Raw genomic sequence first — 19,631 nt, 5'->3', positions numbered from 1 at the left:
ACACTTAAGCATCGACATTTTCTTCTTATTAAAACATTCCTCTGACAAAATGATCATAAATCATTCCGCTCTGGCAAAGTCATCCTGATAATCCCTGACGATCGACATGGAACTTGGCCTACATTTAGTTTTCCATTTCAGTTTATTTCCAGTATTTTCACACTGTTGTCATCTTTGATTTTTATTGACAACTCCCTTTTGAAAAATGACATTGTGATATCTTTGTGAGCCAACTGTCTCATCCACGAAACAAGCTGCAATTTAGTCGCGGCGGAAAATAAATAAATAAATAAAATCAAAAACATGTAAACAAAGGAATGGTAGAAACAGATGTTTGGAAAGGGAGCGCGTGCGCACATGCTCAAATGCGTGTGCACGCACATGCAGTCGACTCAGTGTCTCAGTGTGTGTGTGAGTGGATTCAGTAAGTGTCTGGGATCCACTTTGTGCCAGCAGTTTTGATTCACAGGACGCCACATGGAATATGGCAGCGAGCCTTGCCGTAATGTCACTGGGGAAAATCATCCAGCTTAGCTCCTTTGATCCTGCGAGAATCAAACGAACTGAGAAACTTCTTAAGGGTTTTATCCCATAACACAGCAGAGACGTCAAAACAAAGCGATGGAAGCTCACCAGACTCAAACAAAATTTTGATTTGCCAACAACACGGAGTACTTTCTGATACCTTCTTAACAGATTTCTTGTCGTTTGGTTTTCTTTGCTACTCAGGATCCTCTTTAATTTGATGTGCATGTTAAGAGATCAGGACTGGGGTCGGTTTTGTTGTACATTCAAACAGCTGGCAGCTAATTGCAAGGCCGTAAAAAGGTTATATAACACAAACCGCAGACACAGATGTGGGTCATTTCGCTATACTGCTCATTTCAGGCGGCAATATTTTAGAGAGACTTCAGTTAATCAACTAAACTCACTAGCAGTCAGGGTGCATTTACTCTTCATTACAGTAACTTCATTATAGGCCTGAAATCAGAAGAACGCCTCATTATTACCCTGAAATTAAATGAATGCCACAAGTTTTGAATTTAGAGTATCAGTATGTCATAGACACTATATAATATTATTATAGACATGGACTTGTGCTTCAGGCCCAAGTTGCGATGGGTGAGCAGTCCTGTTCCCACACAACAGTCCACATGATCCACATTCCAACTGTGGCCCACGGCTGAGTGTACACAGACCATATTCAAATGTGAACCATGTGAGCTCTGATGGTTGGGCAGAATCGGTGCAGCAGAACATCAACATCAGGGATTCAAAGGCTCATATTAAATATTCATTTAGCTCCACTGAGACCTGTACCAATAAAAAGGGAAATTACAGACCAAGCCTTGTTATGATGTGAGTGATTACTCGATGAATATGCTACAAAGGACTTTTTAAGGTGGCTCAAGCATGCAATGAATTACTATGAGCAGTGTGCAACGCAGCTTTTTCCAGGCTTCGGACAATATGTCAACCAAATGTGGGAACGTTCTTAAGCTTAAGCGCTATTTAATCAACTTACTGAACTGTATCAAGTCATGACATTCTTATTCTCGATAATCAAATTTGTTTCTATTATGGACGCAACAGAAACAGGCCAACAAATTAGTTTATCTCTTTCTCTCCCTTTGAGTGATCCGGAGGCACATTTCACCACATCAAGTGTTTCCCCAAAGTTTCCCTGAAGTGAACTGCTTTGTTTGGCAGCAGCTGCAGAGTGGTTATGTTTGTGTGTGTGTGCGTGTGTGTGTGAGAAAGATGCTTTGTTTGCATTTGCAGTAACATAATGAGCTGTCATCAACTTGAGTAACATTACATTCACTTCACTGTACGGTAATACAGGGAAGCCAGCCAGGCTACCTTGAAGCAGTCATATAAGAATTAACATCATCAGTGACTTTGGCTAATGAGGATGAGCGGAGAAAGAGAAGGATGTGGAAACAAACTTGTAATTTCAAGATAAAATTTATGAAATTACTTTGCTCTAAGTTTTGGCAGTGAAAAAAAGTGACAATAATTTGTGAAATGTGATGCTGTGAGCAGTGTACTTCGTTCTACAGCACAAACGGAGCGACTGAGGGAAAAAATGGACAGAAGAAAAGCAACTTACGTTGGCCTTCCTGGCAGAGGTGTAGGGAGTGGATCTGGAAAAAAAGACAAGGGGATTTTTTTTCTTACAACAGGATAAAGAATATTGCTCCCAGATTTTTTCTCTGCAGACGCTGCCAGCTACAAGCAAGAATCAGTTAGGACTAGTGTTGCTAAAAGGAGCAAGATATCTTGAAATAATGTCAGTTTTTCTCAGGACGTACATAAAACACTGGCCATAAAGCAGCTTCATCTTGACTTCTGCATGTCAGTGAGTTTTAAAACGCTTTGCTGGAAGATTTAAGATGCATGCACGTCTTACCAAATTTGACAAACAGCACGCCTGTCGTGGACACAGTGCCCTGGGTGTTGGTGGCCACACACTGGAAGTAACCCGTGTCAGTGGTGTCCAGGTTGCGGATGCGGAGGCGTGACCCGTAAGGCGTGGATCTGTACGAGACCCGTCGTGGCTCCTGCACCACCGGGGCGTCGTTCTTCAGCCAGCGAACAGTGGGCGGCGGGTTGCCGGACACGCGGCAGAAGAGCTCAGCTGTTTGGCCCAGAGATGTGGTGATGTTGTTCATGGGAGCTTCTAGGCGGATGAAGAATGGTCCTGGAAGACAGAGAAGATGAAGAAAGAGGAGAAAGTCAGACTTAGGGAAAAGATATATAAAAAAGGCTGAGCGAAGGTTGGAGCTGATTTAGACACAAAAAAACAAAGGAAAGAAAATGTTGTATTACACAAAGCCAAGAACTAAGACATAAATCAAATAACACTGACTGAACTACATAATAAAAGATACATAAAAAAATATGCTGCTGTGCAAAAACAGTGGTAAAACAACTCACTGTTTTCAGACACACATATTCAAAGACTGGTTTTGCAACTTATTTTGTGGTTGCCACTGTGGAGACACTCAATTTCATTTTTCATCATGACTGTACGATTCCTGAAGGGATTTCCGCAGCTTGCACATGAGCTTGTGAGGCAACATCACCTTTTGTTGTGGGTACATACTGAGAAGAAAAAAAAAAAAAAAAGCAGACGAAAGGAGTGAGCCTGAAGCAATCACAACCTACTTTAATACCCCATAACTGTCCCGATTAATTCAGAAGGCGCTGAAAAAGACACAGAAAAACATTTTTTTGCACGATCATCTCGAGGACCACATTTTTCCTCGAGGTGGTCAGAAAAAAACAATCTGAAGGGCCACCTAAGAGTTTAATGTGCAGGAAAAACATTGGTGTTAATGTCAAGAAAAACCTCTGGAAAGTTTCCTCAACCCCAAAACCCACCGTAGGTATGCAGAAATGCTCCTGGTAACACAAATCAGCCAAAACAAACAAAGGGGGAAAAACACATACAGGAGAGTCGCAAATACTAATCAGACAAGCTTCAATTTGTCTTGAGAGTTGGAGGAGCAGAAACAGAGGCACACATTACATATGCAAGGACACGCACACATATAAAATCATAAGATGGTGAATCTCCAGGCTGGATGACATAACTTTTAACTTTGTTTTCCACAAACTGAAATGCACAGCTTTGTGATTTGGGATTTTTTTGAGACGCCAGTGTGTCACATGACCACCCAGGAAAGGTAGAGTAGTAGATGTTGGAAGATTAACACGTAACCCTAACAAAAACATTTTACAGGAGCCAAGTCACAACGTGGCCTTTCCTTACAAGGGCCCTGCTGTCTCTTCTGAAGCTGCTGCCTGTCTTACTCTTTCAGAAGATATCCGATTATCCTCTGTTGTTCATTTATTTGTACATTATACTTGAGTATACAGAAAAAACACAAATCAGCAGCAAACATGTGTTTAGACAGGTGATCATAACAGCTGTAAGACGAAAAATTACAATCATGTAATACCTGAGAGGGCTCTGCTTTTCTGCCCTGATTTTGGCCTGCCAGGCAGTTATGCCTCTAAGGCAGTAATTTCTGATTCTGAAGCCAGATTTCAGGCAAAATAAAGGCCCTTAAACATTCACGTATGTTCAAGACAGTTTAATTGTTGAGGTCAAAGCCTGACTTTGCAGGAAGTGGACAAAATGAACAGTGATTCTTGCCATCATAAGATAAGATATTTCTAGAAGGACTATTAAATGAACATTCATGTTGTGTGTGTGGTTGTGTGGTGAGCGAGTGGACACACACTCATACAGGTATGAGTTCAAATGACCTGTCCTGACCTGTTTTGTCAGTGCAGAACGTGTCCATATGTCATTCAATTATTACCTCAAAATGTAATGATTTACACAGTTGTCTTGCAAAGCTGTTCCACAATAACAACAAACTACGACACATTTCTTAAACCTGGCAGGATGTGCATGAATTAAGCCCAATTTTAAACCTGAATTTGTTGCCTTGCAGTTCGAGCAGCCCCACACTCAGTCAGACTGCAGTCAAAAGTTCGACTGTAGTGAGCTTTGTTAATATGACTGGAGTGTTATTTTTACATGCTGTGGTTAACTGTAGCCTCGACTGAGACTGAGCTGTGATATAAAACACAACCTGCTGCAGAAAATACAGATCTTATCTTTTGTCATCTTTGGCCATCTGCAGGTTCACATTTTTCTTTTTACTTTCTGTTTATAGTAGAATTTCACAAAGTAAAGCTGCCTTTCTCTCTTCTGTCAATATTGTTGAGGCCGTCTTGTTCGAATAAACTTCATTGGCTTTGTAAATGGACAAAACCACTTTGGCTGGAGCGCGCTGGTGCCCAGACCCGCACAGTTCATCTGACATATCACCATGAGGTGTGTAAAACGAGTGCCCACGATGTGTTTGTGAAAAAGAGGAGCGGGCACATTTGTCTTGGCACACAGTCTGTGTGTGTGTGTATGCACTCAAGCTGGAGTATACACACACACACAGGCTATCTTCCCTAAAGCTCCAGGCTTAACCCAGAAATGTGGTACTAACAAGTGTGTGACAATATGAGACTCCCACCATCAACTGAACCACCACCTCCTCTCTCTCTTCACTGTTTATCTGTCCTCCTTTCTCTGCATACACAACAGTCTCCCTTATTCATACAGTCCTCCCGTCTCTTTAAATCACAGCACTGTAATGTACAGTCTTAGAAACGTCAGAACAGTAGTAATAATGACGTACTTTACTGCCACATAGTTTCATCCATCCCATCTCCACCACTTTCATTATCACCCTTCCCCTTTCGGATTACTCCTCCACTCCCTTGGCCATATGTGCTACAACTTCAGATACACAGTAAAAATTATATCTCACTGAGATGTGTGTGTGTGTGTGTGTGTGTGTGATGTGTGTGGGAAGGGGGGGGGGGGGGTCTTGTCTTATATCACTGTTCTTCTTATCTAAAGAGCAATTGCAACATTTTTCTATTTTTCTCTGTCTATTTTTTTCTATCCAGCCATCGACTCTTAATGAACATTTAACTGACACTGACTCCTGTGTCCGCTTTGCTTTAACGAGCCTTGAAAATGGATTATCAAGGCAGAATCAGGACAGTAAAAAGCAGTTGGTGTTGTTACAGGTTGCACATAGTTGACAGCCAGGTCAAACTCTGATATGATTATAAACTGAGAAGCAGACTCTGACAGAAGGGAATGCAAAAGCACAAATGTACTTTGTGGATGAATGTGTGGGAGAGACTGAAAGAAAATACTGAGCGCAGTAGTTTCTGCATTTACTTTGCATCGCTCGATTTTAATACTTACTGACTCAGAAGTTTTCCTTAATTTTTCTATTTAACCTGTCAGGTCTGATTGTCACCAGCGCTTTAAATGTTACGAGACAAGCGTTAAGAGTGCTGAGATGGACGACATGACTGTGTTTGTTCTGTAGCAAGCATTCGGCCAGTTTCATTTAGTAAAAATATTTTCTCATCCGCTGTGTCGTTTACACTAAGTCTGTTACATTAATCAAGATAAAAAAAAATGAGAATTTACATCTTCAAGAGGTCAAAAGGGGCCAAGTGTGAAACAGCTGTGAAAATGTACTGCAATACTAAAAAGTAAACATTAAATAATTTGTTTTACTGCTATAATTATAATTTCTCTTACTTAAAGTATATGTATGAGGGGCCTCTAGTACTTACAGTAGAATAGTACAGTAGTACAGTAGAATTAGTATTTTTTGTTGATTTTTTGCTGACCTGTTTACGACTCTCTCCTCAACTGCATTGAAAGGATGCTGTGATAGTGGACTTAACAGACAGCCTCTGTTGCTAGATTATTTTATTTATGTCTATTTAATTATTATCTTGCTGAGCCTTTGTTGTCGTCGTCCTCTTTGTCTCTAAAAGCAAAAGATCAAAAACAAACCCTCAGCTCAGTTCTCCCCGAGTCGTCCACTCATCACATGGCTGGAGGTTGGATACCGAACTCCTACTGTCCACACGATGAAGTGCGAGGCTCAGATCAGACAAGGCCTGAAAAACGTTGCAGTACTCCCAACAGTCACATGTCATCACCTCTCACAGCCACGCTCACATGCGTAAAACAAACACCATGTTGAATATGTAACGCTGACACCAATCGCAGAGGACAGAAGTGTGCACATACACACACTCGTCCTGAGGTGACTGCTACTAATGACACAGTGTGTCTGTGGATGCTGACTTCTTGTGTGTGTGTGGGTGTGCGTTTTCGTTCTTCATTTGACATCCAAACTATCAACACAAAGTCATGAGGGATCTACCTGGAACCCGTGCCTCTACCTCTACACTGTTATGATTGTACTGGACCAAATCTTTCTGACGTGCCTGATGTAACACCTCGCCACCATGACACGCCTGTTGAGTGAGACTGTGGTATCTAAAAACAAAAAGCACTTTTTATTAAATGAGAACACGCTCGTTTTTAAAAGACGTGTGTTTTGTCGAATGCAAGAAGGCAACTTTATCACAGTCTCATTAGCTGAGTGGATGGAAAAGAAAATGGTCACTGCTGTGTTCCTGCACACTTCATTAGCAGTCGTAACAACTGACAATTAAGCAAGGGGGAGGAGAAGAAGAGAAAGAGAGAAGGGGAGACGAAGAGACGAAAGAGGAGAAGGATGTCCTGCTAGTGTCTGCGTAATAAAGCCACTCTGTATGTAATTGTCTCGTGGTGAGTGTTGTGGTATTTGGCACCAGGAGCACTGTGAAACTAAAACCATTGCTGCGGACTGTCCCTTTAATGTGGCATTCAACAAAACGGTGCCTTGTCATCAGCCTGCATTTTCCCGCAGCGGTTTTGTACAATCAAACACTCACACACGGGCACACAAATGTAAACACACGCACACCCACACAACCGCAACACACACAAACTATACATGTTCCAAACTAGACACAAGTTACACAATACCTTTTCATTTCACCAGAAACATCGTGTTCGATATGTGAATACGCATGTCTGTATTCAATAACACACACAAGGGCAAGGCTGTGCGAGGCAGGCTGCTCTCAGCAAGACGCAGGCACAGAAACCTGAGTGGCTGCACAGCTAACTAAACACACTCCGAGGACACACTGAGGAGCTGAGACTGTAGCACTGCCAGCTATGGCTAAAGGTGAATTTCATTAAAGTTGGGTCAAAGGGAAAGAGAAAGAGAGGAAAGGAAGGAACAAAGAAAATGAAAGAAAGAATGAAAGAAAGCCCCAGGGGAAATGAGTTCAGTAAACTATCATCACCCCTGATTTCAGCCCAATAATGAGCCTCTTTCAGCAAGATAACTTCCTGCTACTGATGCATACTGATAGAGCCACGCTACCTGAATGCTGTCTGCTTGGTCAATCAAAACCATTCCCCGCCTGCAGACAAAACAAGCGGTGCAATCACCATCCATCCATCAGATAAGAAACAGATGTTAGTCACGGGGCCGAGCACAAAATGACACACACAGATACACTACCAACACATGGTTGGGCGCACGCCTTTGCAGCTTTTCATATTCCATGTTGTTGTGGAAAAATAAAGCTGTTTCTATGATTTGTTTGGAACTACTCCTCAATGTATTTATGACTTTTTAAACATCCTTGATTGGTCACCATAATCATTATCTTGACTAAACTGCTCCATCATTTCCAGAGACTACTGTCTTCGTTCTTGCCTGTGTGTTTAACAATGTCTGTTTTTGTGTACACAGAAATTGCTGTGGGACGGATGTTGTGGGAGGCTTGGCTTTGCAAGAGATGAATTAAGCAAACCAGACAAAAAGAAAGAGCAAAAATTAAGGTCAAGTTCAATAAAGTCTTGCTGAGGATGTTTCAAGACAGGGTGTCTTCATGGGGGGATGTCGTCTCTCCAGGCGCAGGGGAAACTGAGCACAGGGGGCGAGATTTGACTGATAACTAAGACAAATGGAGTTAAGAATATATCCAGCAAACTTTATGGAGCTGGCTCAGTTGCTCCTGCAGTGTTGACAGGAGAAAAGCAGATTTAAATGTTTCCTATGCCAGGACCTGGGCAGTTTCAGGGGACGTGACCATCCTCACCACAAAATACATAATAAATGGTCAGGAATCCTTTTTGATCAAGGCAGGGAGTGAATAAGCTAAGCATGAGAACCAAGCAGCCGCTAAGGGATCTCTATATTGCATCCCACAGTTCATTTTCTTGGAGTTTTGGACTGTGTAGAATGCATGTTGAGTCTGACTTGTTGAAAGGCGTGTTCTCTACGAGCCTTTGAAACGTACAAGTCATTGTTGGACTGTTAAACCCGTGGAGATCTTGAGCTTGTCAGTGCAGTGAAGTGCAGGATCATCTGTGAATGGACAGTTCTCTCTCGCATTTGCAAAAACTAGCCTGGTGAGACAGACTGAGAGTGTTGATATATTTAATTTTAATGATGCACTCGTTCACGCGGACACGATGGCTATACACCCTGCGTACCTCAGACGTTTACACAAGACAGCAAACATGTCATTAGAGAGGACATTCATATAATATCCGGATGTCAAGCAGCAAAGTAATGCAAAAGTTAAAGCTTAATGGATTAAATATCATTAACTGTTACAACAGAAGTCACCATTTTTGCAACCAAATTAAAGAAATTGCCTCTTTCAAAAGGCATTCTGATAAATGAATTAAATTCTTATTTCAATCTGCTCCCGGAGCACATCTACTCTACACATGAACACACTTGATAGTTTCTGTTTCCCTCCACAACGGGATGGGAACAGCAGGCTGAGTCAAAAACAAACTGAGCGAGTCGATGAAATAAGGAGGTCACCACAGAAGTCAGGCTGAGAGATACTTTGAGAAATACATGGAGGAAAGCTTTTAGAAGATGTAGTGACAGAATTTTAAAGGTCCTCTGGTGGCTTTTGCTTAACAGAGGACTAAAAGTAGGTCAGTGGAAATTAGAGAAACGCAGTGCACCTGTGGCAGTATTCCACATGTTGAGCAGATCAGTGTGTAATTCATTCCATCACTTATCCTCTACAGTGGCTGCCCTGGGACAATGAGTGTTTTCTGGTTTGCTGAAGCTGACTGTTCACAAAAGGCGTGTAATTTTTATCACATCATCAGACAACACATGTGGGCTTACAGTTCAACGCAACATGTGTTAATTGCACTGTGAACAAATCATGTATTTTTTCTAACAGATGTATTACGGGTTTGCTGAAAAGGGGTTTGTCAATGATGTGCTGAAATTGAGCTCTGCTTGCTTTGTGTGTGTGTGTGTGTGTGTGTGTGTGTGTGTGTGTGTGTGTGTGTGTGTGTGTGTGTGTGTGTGAGTGTGTTTATGTGTGTGCATTTACCATCACTAGAGGTGTTCCATGAGGAGGCAGCTAGCACACTGGGGTCTTGGGTAAAGTCAGACCCTGTAAACAGAGGAAATGGAGAAGGCTATTAGCTTGTTTCTGACTGCTGGACCCTCCCAATTCCTCACAGCTTTCCATGACCACAGTGAAACCCTTCAATTCCAATAAATGTAGAAGAGAGAGTGAAACAATGACAAGCTGTGAGCTTCAGCCCCCTTCACAGACACACACTCAAACGCTGGAAATGCAGCAGGATGCCACTCGTTTTGAACTGAACCATGAAAAATGTGCTGCCACCGCCTACTGCTTCTCAAAGAATCAAAAGTCGTCCAGTGGTGTGAAGAGGAAAATCTGCGCAAGTTCAACTTTATGAAGTTACTCTGACAAGCACGAGTGGCAACCAATCATTTTAACTGTCTTGGCAAAGCTGTTTTCTACTCCAACACAGCAACATGAAAGTACTTGAAATTAATCAAAGTAAAAATCAATTGTTGCCGACTTCCCTTTTCTCCGTAAGAAACTCAAATGTGCTACCTTGACTTGAGTGAGAAATACAACGCGTGGAAACTGAAGGAATGAAAAACCTTGTTGCACACCACTACAGCGGAAAACAGGTGGAAATAACTGGAACAGAGTACATAAATCACCAGATCACTCCGGCAAGCCTCTCTTTGAGTCAGTATGTGTGAACAGTGGGCCCCCAGCACACACTGCTCTCTCCTGGACCGTCTATGCCAAGGGGAAGTCACTCAATTAAAACAACAACAACAACATACTCTTATTTAATTCAAACATCTGTATGGTGGCTAATGCTGCTTTAATCACAGTATTTGTAGACAGTCACAATGCTAGTTTTCCATGTAAGACCGCATACAGGTACAAACACACACTGAGCTTGGAGATTTTTATACACATAACAATGCTGATGAAAGAATCGTACATTTGCCAGTGTAGATCAAAGGTTTAAATGTATAACAGAGAGCCTATCAGCGAGCCATGGGGACTTAATGCTGTATTATTACCAGCTGACGACAGAGCGGCCCTCTGCTTTTCATTACAGGAGAAAGGAGACAGAAAATGGGCTGCCACAGGTCACAAGGCGATTCCTAACAAGTGAAAAAGCCTGCGCAGGACTTAAACGTGCAGCACAGACACGGACAGAACCTGAAGCGGTGTTGTCTGTGCTGATACTCTGGACACCAGACAACTGGCAAACACGCAATGCACAAACATTACTCCACGGTTACAGTGAGTTCAGCTTTTCAGGCGTGACAGTCGAGCAGTGTGAGGAGAGAAAGTCCGCAGTCAGACAGGATCAGGCGCCTGACACAGGGTCACGCTAATTGGGTGATAATGTGCTGTTTCACACGTGCTGCGTCGGGATGGTAACGACTGTGTGGTGGTGCCTGTGAAATGAGCTGTGTTAATTAGCAGCGCTTTGGGCCTCTGCACCTGTTAGCGAGCGAGTCTGGAGGCTCGGCAACAGGCGCACAACAACTGGCTGGCGGGTTTCTGAGTTACGCTCAAGATTGTCGCAGAGTGCTGATATGCAGTAAAGACAAGCATGTGTTCATGATGCCATCCCTTTATTAAGCTCATTTTTCATTGTCTGAGAATATCTTCATATCAGAATTATGGAACCCAAACTGACTCGCTGGTTTGTTTCTGCAGGCTGCTAACATGACAGTGTATTATAGCAAGCCTTGGCCCCAAGGCGAGTCTAAATTCTCCCTTGTGTTCTGGGTGGATGGACTTAAAGAAACCCAGACCTCTGCAGATTACAAAGGACAGAGGAGAGGGAACAGAGGAGAGGGAACGTTGCAGCTCACTAGTTTCACTAACACAAAGCTGGCCAAGAGCAGCCAGGTGAGAGTTCAATAGAGGGGCTGGACACATGAATACAAGAGGAGGCGGCGGAGGAGGGAAGAGGGGAAGGTGTATCACAAGAAGGTTTAGAAAAACTGCAGTTCCACTTTTAGAAGATGCACTTTCTTTAACAAAATAGCAACACGTGCGGTTTTATTGGCATTACTTCTGCAGATAAGACAGTTAGTCCATCTAGACAAGAAGTTATTCACTCATTTGTCTCCTATTTCTCTCTCTCTCTCCCACTTTGTATGTCCTCTATTTGGGTCACATCTGTTAGTTCTCTTTCATTGAGACAATCATCTGGAATATCTGGGATGATTTGCAGGGTAATTTTGAGATTAGCTTTCTAATGTTTTTCAGTAACAGAGGGAAGCAATTGTATTACTCCCATTTGTTAATGAGGGCCTAAAAATAGGCCCCTTCACAGCGCCTGTGTCAGTTCAGATCGATGGTTCTTGCAGTTGTGGTTCTGGGCCCTGATTGGATCATGATCCTGACTCTGATGGTCTCCCATATGTTAACCGGTATGTGTGTTGTAAGTGTGTGAGTCACTAGAAGGGATCAAAGGTTTTGATGAGAGTAGCAGGATGAAACTACTACTAAGAATTCTGAGCACTCGTACTGGTTAGTATTAGTGCCATTATTTATTATATATATCGCCACAGCGACTCGCACCAAAATTATCTAGACGGATAAATGGCACTATAGGTAAGAGGAAAAAAAAACATGTATTTTTGATTTTGAACTGTCTTTTCAGCTACTGATGTGCAGATCAGAAAATAGTCTGAATTACTTTTGTAACAGTATTTTGGTCTGCTGTGAAAGAAAACTGTTGTTAGGCATGAACACTTTCTGAGAATCACAAAAGGGTCACAAAACGCTCATATCGGTGCAACTGGAAAGCAATGACACACAATTTCATTTTTCATTTATGTACAGTGACTGGCAAACTCACCTGCTGGCATAGCGGCTCAAATGCAGATATAAACTGAATAAGTGTAAATCATGAAGAAATTAATTCATGTTGAATTTATGTAGCTGGACCAATTTTTTGAACATTCATTCTTAGACCCTTGCAGTCATTCGGATCTATTTTGAAACTGTTTACCTTTGAGGGATCCCAGTGCATTATTTTAATTCAAAACCTGCCATCATTTCACACCATCATACAGCACCTCCTGAAATACCCATTCAGACAATTCAGCAGCATCTGTTAAAGTCTGTTTTATGCCGTCTCTCCAGCCAAGAGCCAAACTACCTTATAACATCACTTTCATTTTTTAAACAGCCACAAGTCCGATTTGCAGGACTATATGTGCACTGATACCATCTCTGCCCACCAACTTTTTATTAAAATGACGATTATCTCAACTGTTAAAACCCTAATTTACAGTAATTTCCTTTTAAGTACCTTCAAAGAAACCTGGATCATGGAGCCGTGCACATATTTCCATAGTCTGCCAGTAGTGATATGTTAAAACTTCAGAGGCCATTTTGGTATGGCAGCAAACTCACATCAAAAACCTGGAAGTCTGACAACCTCTATTATAGTATCGCCTTCCCCTCTTGGCTGGTATTGCACATTTCATATAACTGGAAGTTTTGAGGCTCTTCTTTCATTTACAACTACTTTCAACTCATTTGCCATCTTAGTGGCAAAGCATGCAGCAAATGGTTAACATGAAGGTGTCTCTGAGAAGTCCAGACATCCAATCTCCACACAGAAAATTCCATGAGAGCAGCCTGTGATCCTCATCCAGCTGTATTTGGCTTGTGATGATAAAAATCACGCAGGGACACGAGCTTAACCCCTGTAAAGCTCATAGAATTTGGTGTGACTTTACTGTGACAGCAGCATATTGGAATTAGTGCAGAACCTCAAACTTCAAGGCATGGGAATGAGGGAGAACCCTGAAGTAAAACAAAGTGAAGGATAAAGTGAGAAAGAGGGAGCCTCAGAGGCTAATGCTGAACCAAATCAGAAATGATTCAGAAAATGAATCAGTTATGCGTTGCAACTAATATGCTGTTACATGGTCTGGGGGGCTGAGTTTGGAGCCAGACTGGTTGGTGTGGTGAGTGAGACTGATGTATGAGCTCTCCCGCTCTGTTATTAGGGCCTCTTCCAAGGTCCTCTTCCTTCCCCATTAGCTGGAAAACGGACTTAACTCTGGGGTTATCTGGAAGAACAGCAAAACCACCATTTTCACAATATAGCTATTTCATATTTCTGTCTTAAAGAGGTGAAAGAGAGAAGTGTATGGATGAGGAAAATCCAGGAACAATAATCATTTCCTCCTCCGGTTTGTCTTCGTCAGATCTCATTTCGGTCTCTATCCATCCAGCAAGTTTCCTTCTCTCTTCTTGCATCCTTATTCTCTTTTTATTTTCTAAATTTATGTGCTTGTGCTGAAAAAGATCCCCTCCCAGTCCGGCTTTTTCCTACAAACTGCTGGCTCATCTCACTACCATCCAGCCTGCTTATCTCAGGGAAGCACTTCAAGTATTTATGTGGACGTCTGTTCATCTTATATGCCCAACTGGGCAGTTACAGACAATGTCAAGAGTGAAATAAGAAGCTAATGTCAGACAATGGCCTGCATCCAGGACCAGGCCAAGCTGCCTTAATGAATTATTAGCACAATTAGGCTCAAGATTGGAAAACGACTGGAAAGTTACAGTCTTGGCGAACGAACGGGGATTTGAGAAAATAAAGATTTTTCGTGCCAAGTCGAGAAGAAGAAAAAATTAGTGGAGAGTCGGGGAGAGACGAAAGGGAGAGCAGAGCACTTGGACATCAGTGGAGGGAAGAAGACTTGGAAAATGTGAGTGCAGAAAAAAGGACAGCAAGAGAGAAGATAAAAAAGAGAAACTTCATAATAAAACCAGAGAGAAAGCGCTCGTAAAATGTGCTTTTTAAGAAGTGGGCTTCTGTCCCACCAGGCAGAGTGCTGGTTTGTGCTGGCTGGACGGTTTATGCACTGTCAGTGCGTCAGATGTAAATAACTGTTATAACTGCTCATACATGGGCATCACATAGTCAAGGAACTGATGGTGGGCCACAAGGAGGGAAACAACTAATAAAAGTAGATGGCAAGTCTAGCGACTGAAACTCCATTTTATTACAACTCAGGTCCTATGTTTGTGGTTTTATACATTTCTTCAAGATCTGATTGTGCTTGTCTCTACCGAGACCTGAAAATTCAGTAATAATTTTTCACTGTACAAGTAAATTTTGTGCATACACAACTATGGCACGTAGAAAAAATGTCTGATTGTCTGAATTCTTTTAGCTATGTTGATGTTTGCCCTGCATGGTAGGTAAAATATTTTTGTTATTAAAAACAGAGCCAAAACCACCACTGAAACTGTGATAAGCCCGGGTTGAAATAACCTGGAATTACAGACAGACGGGACAAGACAGCAGAGCTGCAAAAAGGATAATGATGGCTGTGTCCAAAAACAGCAGAGAGTAACTATAACACACACACACACACACACACACACACACACACACACAGCCGATGTGTGCGTGTCTGCTCATATAACTGCACCTGTGTGTGTGTGTGTGTGTGTGTGTGTGCAGGTGTTTGTTCCCATTCTCAACCGAACCATAAAGAGGAATAAAAGCAGGCTCAGTTCAGGGACTGAGTGTTCACCTGAGGACATCATGGACCAAAGAACACAGGATTCACTATAACACACACACACACACACACACACACACACACAGAGTCCTGCATTGCCTCAGAAAGTTCTGCTCTGTAACCTTATAAGACCACAGAAGGGGGTGAGAGAGGGAGAGGCAGGAGGGCTGAGTGGGGGAGAGAGATGTGAGCAGGGTGGATGACAGGAGGCTGTGTGATATGGTCCTTTTGGATCAGAACAACAGAAGAGAACAACAAGAGAAAGAACAGAGCTCAAGTTGCAACAGATATTTGCTCTAACACGAGTCAAAAAAAGTAAAAACTCCATTCCAAAAATCACACAGCGCTGAGCAGGGAGGACATTTTATGCAACTTACACTACATGTTTTGGAAAGCTGCACTGCATTGCAATTACAGTTTGGCTCGACCACAAATTCAGAAAATCTTGGCTCTTTGGGTGAAACACGCAGGAGATTTTTTTCTTCTTAAAAAAAAACAAAACAACTATGGAGCTTGTTCGTGATAACTGCGTACATTTTGGAAATGCTGTTCAGAGACACCCACATTTTGAAGGAGCAAATATGCTTTTACTTGTATAGATTTGTGCCACTAACCAGTGATTTGAATATGTAGCTCTAAACCTATGGAACATTAAACCCGAACTCCTGACCACTTCAGCGGGTTTTTAAACTCCTGCAGAGCTTACTTCAGAAGGAAACCTGAGTAAGCCAAGAATAAGCTCAAAGCTGACGCAGACCAACAAGTGCTTTAAACGGCAACTTGTCACTTCACTGAAAATTATCTCATAGCGACAGGCTCAGAGTGACTACTGTCATGACCCAGCATTCCTCACTTCATGTTGCAGAGCACGGCTGAGTGACAGCAGGGGGATGTCCTGAAGAGAGACTCTGAATCTCTACGACCTCCTGGGATGCTGGTGTGCAGCAGACTCCGACCTCTGAACTCTCTACAAGTGACAATAAAAGTGAAATCTTCCACTGGGGGAATCAAAAGGGATTTTAATGTTATAGTGATAAACGAGTGGTTGAACACCAAGGCCCAGTCCCCATGAGCACTGTGTGTCTAACCAGGCACCTGGGGCTCCCAGGATGTGCACGGACACCCTAAAGTGGCATCTCTCCTTTACAAGAATTGGGTAGCGTACAGTACAAAAGTCATACTTGAAAATGTATCATGACCACCACTGAAGGCAGCTCATTTAATCTTCATAGCCTAACTAGGATCTCATTTAACAAACACTCACAGGCTTGACAGCATTCATTATTATTGTCTATTGATTTTCTTAGAATCACATCACAATAAAGTGATTGTGGTGGTTTTTTAATGGAAGTCTGTTTAAAGTAATGATTCTGAATTAACTGTAATTAAAAACTAATCAAAATTAATCATTGGAGTTCCTGTAGTTGTGGAACAACGGCGTATGTGAAGTTTCTAGTCCGCCAAACTGCTTGTCTTTGAAATATGGGAGGTAACCTGAGAGCACCAAGGAAACTCATGCAAACCATACAGCACGTAAACCTGACCTGTCTGTTGGGCTCGCTTCAATTTATGTACAGTGAAGGCAATGTCACACATCCCCATTAGAGGAAAGGGGCTGGCTATGTGTTATGAAACTCCGTTTATATTAAGCTATGGTCTATCTCACACATTCGTCTGTTTTGTCATGACAGAAACTGTGCTCTTGGAGAGACTCCATGCTGTGCTGGGGGCTCTGTAGGAACCCTCCTCGAGCTAAGTTTGACCCTATGGAACTAAGTTTGGTCTCATAGGTTAAACAGGCCGATGCACGAGCCCCCGCTGTCCCCGTGAGGCTCTGCAATGGAAACCACGCCGACGTGTAAGGCCTGGTTAGCCCATTTTGGGCGAGGCTCCACTCGGCTCCGGTTACCGGCGGTGTAAGCAGACTAGTGAGGAATGTGCACAAGCATGTTACCACCTACTGTGCAGCTCATCTGTTTTCACCTGACAGGTCCAGTAGAAGTGTGTGTGTGTGTGTGTGTGTAAGCGCTCAGCTTTCTGGAAAACCTGATCACTAGACTGAGCCCCGCTGAGACCTTGACGTAATCTGCAGAGGTAGCCGTCTGTCTGTTCATCTGTCTGTGGAATGTGAATACAGTCATCACACCTGCATGCGAGTGTGTCACTTCATTGCGGAGGGTGAGCTACTCAGTGCATCGTGCAATGAGCATAGCGCTTACTGAAGCAAACATGGTGCCCGTTCACGTTAAGTCCATGTCGAGGTCTCCATGTGTCATGGATCAGGTGTGGAATGCAAGATTTAAGACCTCGAGCCATAGTCAGTCAGGCTGTCTGTGTGTGGGACACAAATACAGTCATCTCGCTCTGCTTTTTGTACGTGACTTTTCTGTAAACAGTGTATCATGTGTGTCAACAGCATGAATGTTGTGAATAAGACACATGCCAGGATGCACGCCTGCCTGTGCTTGTGTGTTGGACAGAAACTTGTGTGTGTGTGTGTGTGTGTGTGTGTGTCCAGGTGTAGCCAGGGACACATACACACTCCAGAAGCTCACTGCCAACATTCCCAGATTCCTCGAGGATGACAACAGCAGAGGCCCCAGCAGATGGAATCTGGGAACGGCAGGATAATTCTGCTGGATTTCAAACGTGACTCGGATTTAGACATCATGTGACTACAGTTGAGCTGGGCGCCGTTCCAAAACACCATTCTTTACGTCTGTTGGTATTTCCTCGCTGGCCAGGCTGAATCTCGCCTCGTTTGCAGGATGCATATAATGACTGAAAAGTGTTGGCAGGCCAGCTTAAATAAGTGAGGTTATTTGGGCCAAAGACCATTAATGAAACACAGAACGTGACCATCTTAAGCTAAGGATGTTTCATTGAAATGACATGTCAAGCACAGCAATGGTGTCATTTGGAAAACATTAGCCAGAATGCTGCTGGTCTGTCTTCCATGTGGCTGATAGTCATGTTTGTTTTGACTCTAAGCATGAATTAATTCAATCACACACAGAAAAATACAGAAACAGATCGAGTAATGCACATTCGGTACAAGGCTGAACTTTTTTTTTTTTTTGAAAAATGTCCAAGTGGAGCAAAGTTTAATGACCAACAATTTATTACAAAAGTTTCAAATTATTATCAGTCAAATACTAAACATACTCAAACAGTTGGTCCAAACATACAAAGTAGTGGAGTCCAGCCTACTGCTACCCTTTCCCTCTGCTCTGCTCATGTCCACCGACACACATGGGCTGCTCATCGTTCAACTTTCCCTCATTTCTCACAGACTTGTAGTTTTTGAACGACTATCAGAGATTAGCAGCAGGTAGTAAATTTCACTCACACACTGTGCTCGTAAAATATTTTATGGGGCAAATGCCAGTGAAATATTAACACTGTCGAGCCCTGATGTGCACAATTCAAATAAGTATATGATCATAAAAAATATTATCTAAGTGTTTTTTGTTCTGTGAGCTCTGGAGATGTTCTCAACCATGAGCCTGATTCATATAAATATAGTGGTTTGCATATTTTCTCTTTGCCACCCCTGTACTTATCGAGCTGACTGACCGGATGGGTAACACAGGCCACCGATTCCTGGCTTCTGACAGCACAGATGCTGTCAGTGCTGAATAATTTCGGGATGCTTCTGGGAAACTGGGTGTGAGACATCGTGTCTCGATCAGCTCAAACCTCTCAGTTAACCCTCTGTGACTGATGCTGTAGGATAGACTGAGCCACAAGAAATCTGACTGCAGGCCAGAGAGAGAAAGTTGGAGTGGGGAAAGAGGTAGAAATAGAGACAAACACAGAACAAGTAAACAGGGAGATAAACTGTACACACAAAGACACAGAGAGATGAAAGCGAGAGAGAAATGTCATGTGTGCAAAAGAAATACTCATTCCAGTAAAAAGGTTCTGTGTTATTCTTATTCTTTGGTTTTCCAGCTCTATATTGGAGACCAAGTCTGGGCTGCCAACTAGCGAGACTCTGAGGCAAACAGAGAACCTCTGAGCCATTCCAGCACGCTTCCTTGTCAATCACACAGATGCTTGACAGGAGCCTCTCCTCGTCTCTGGGTAAGAAAATAAACACCGGCAGGAAGGAACGAGGAAGACAGAGAAGGACGAAGGAGAGAAAAAGAAAAGACGGGAGAGACGAGTGGTGGAAAGGAGAAGTGGGAGCTTTTTGTCCCCAAAGAGAGAGCTGAAAAACATCCAGAGACAAACCCACACTGATGGCGTCCAAAACACTTTCCGCTACTGCAGAGAAAAGGATTT

At 42.7% G+C, this 19,631-nt stretch overlaps 1 protein-coding gene across 2 annotated transcripts in view; it reads right to left on the bottom strand.

The window, feature by feature from the left end:
- The window catches only part of ror1 (receptor tyrosine kinase-like orphan receptor 1), a 114,427-nt gene that overhangs the window by 27,801 nt on the left and 66,995 nt on the right, over nt 1-19,631 (bottom strand). The window contains exons 2-4 of one of the 2 annotated variants that reach the window (XM_046391304.1): nt 9,826-9,888; nt 2,414-2,704; nt 2,114-2,147 (exon numbers count right to left, since the gene is read on the bottom strand). In XM_046391304.1, the coding sequence (XP_046247260.1) occupies nt 2,114-2,147; nt 2,414-2,704; nt 9,826-9,888 (388 nt within the window). The remainder of the gene's footprint in view (nt 1-2,113; nt 2,148-2,413; nt 2,705-9,825; nt 9,889-19,631) is intronic. The other variant, XM_046391305.1, reaches the window with a different exon arrangement.

This window comes from Scatophagus argus, chromosome 6, assembly GCF_020382885.2.
Source record: "Scatophagus argus isolate fScaArg1 chromosome 6, fScaArg1.pri, whole genome shotgun sequence".
Classification (NCBI taxonomy): Eukaryota; Metazoa; Chordata; class Actinopteri; family Scatophagidae; genus Scatophagus; species Scatophagus argus.
This window is presented reverse-complemented; position numbering and strand designations above follow the sequence as displayed.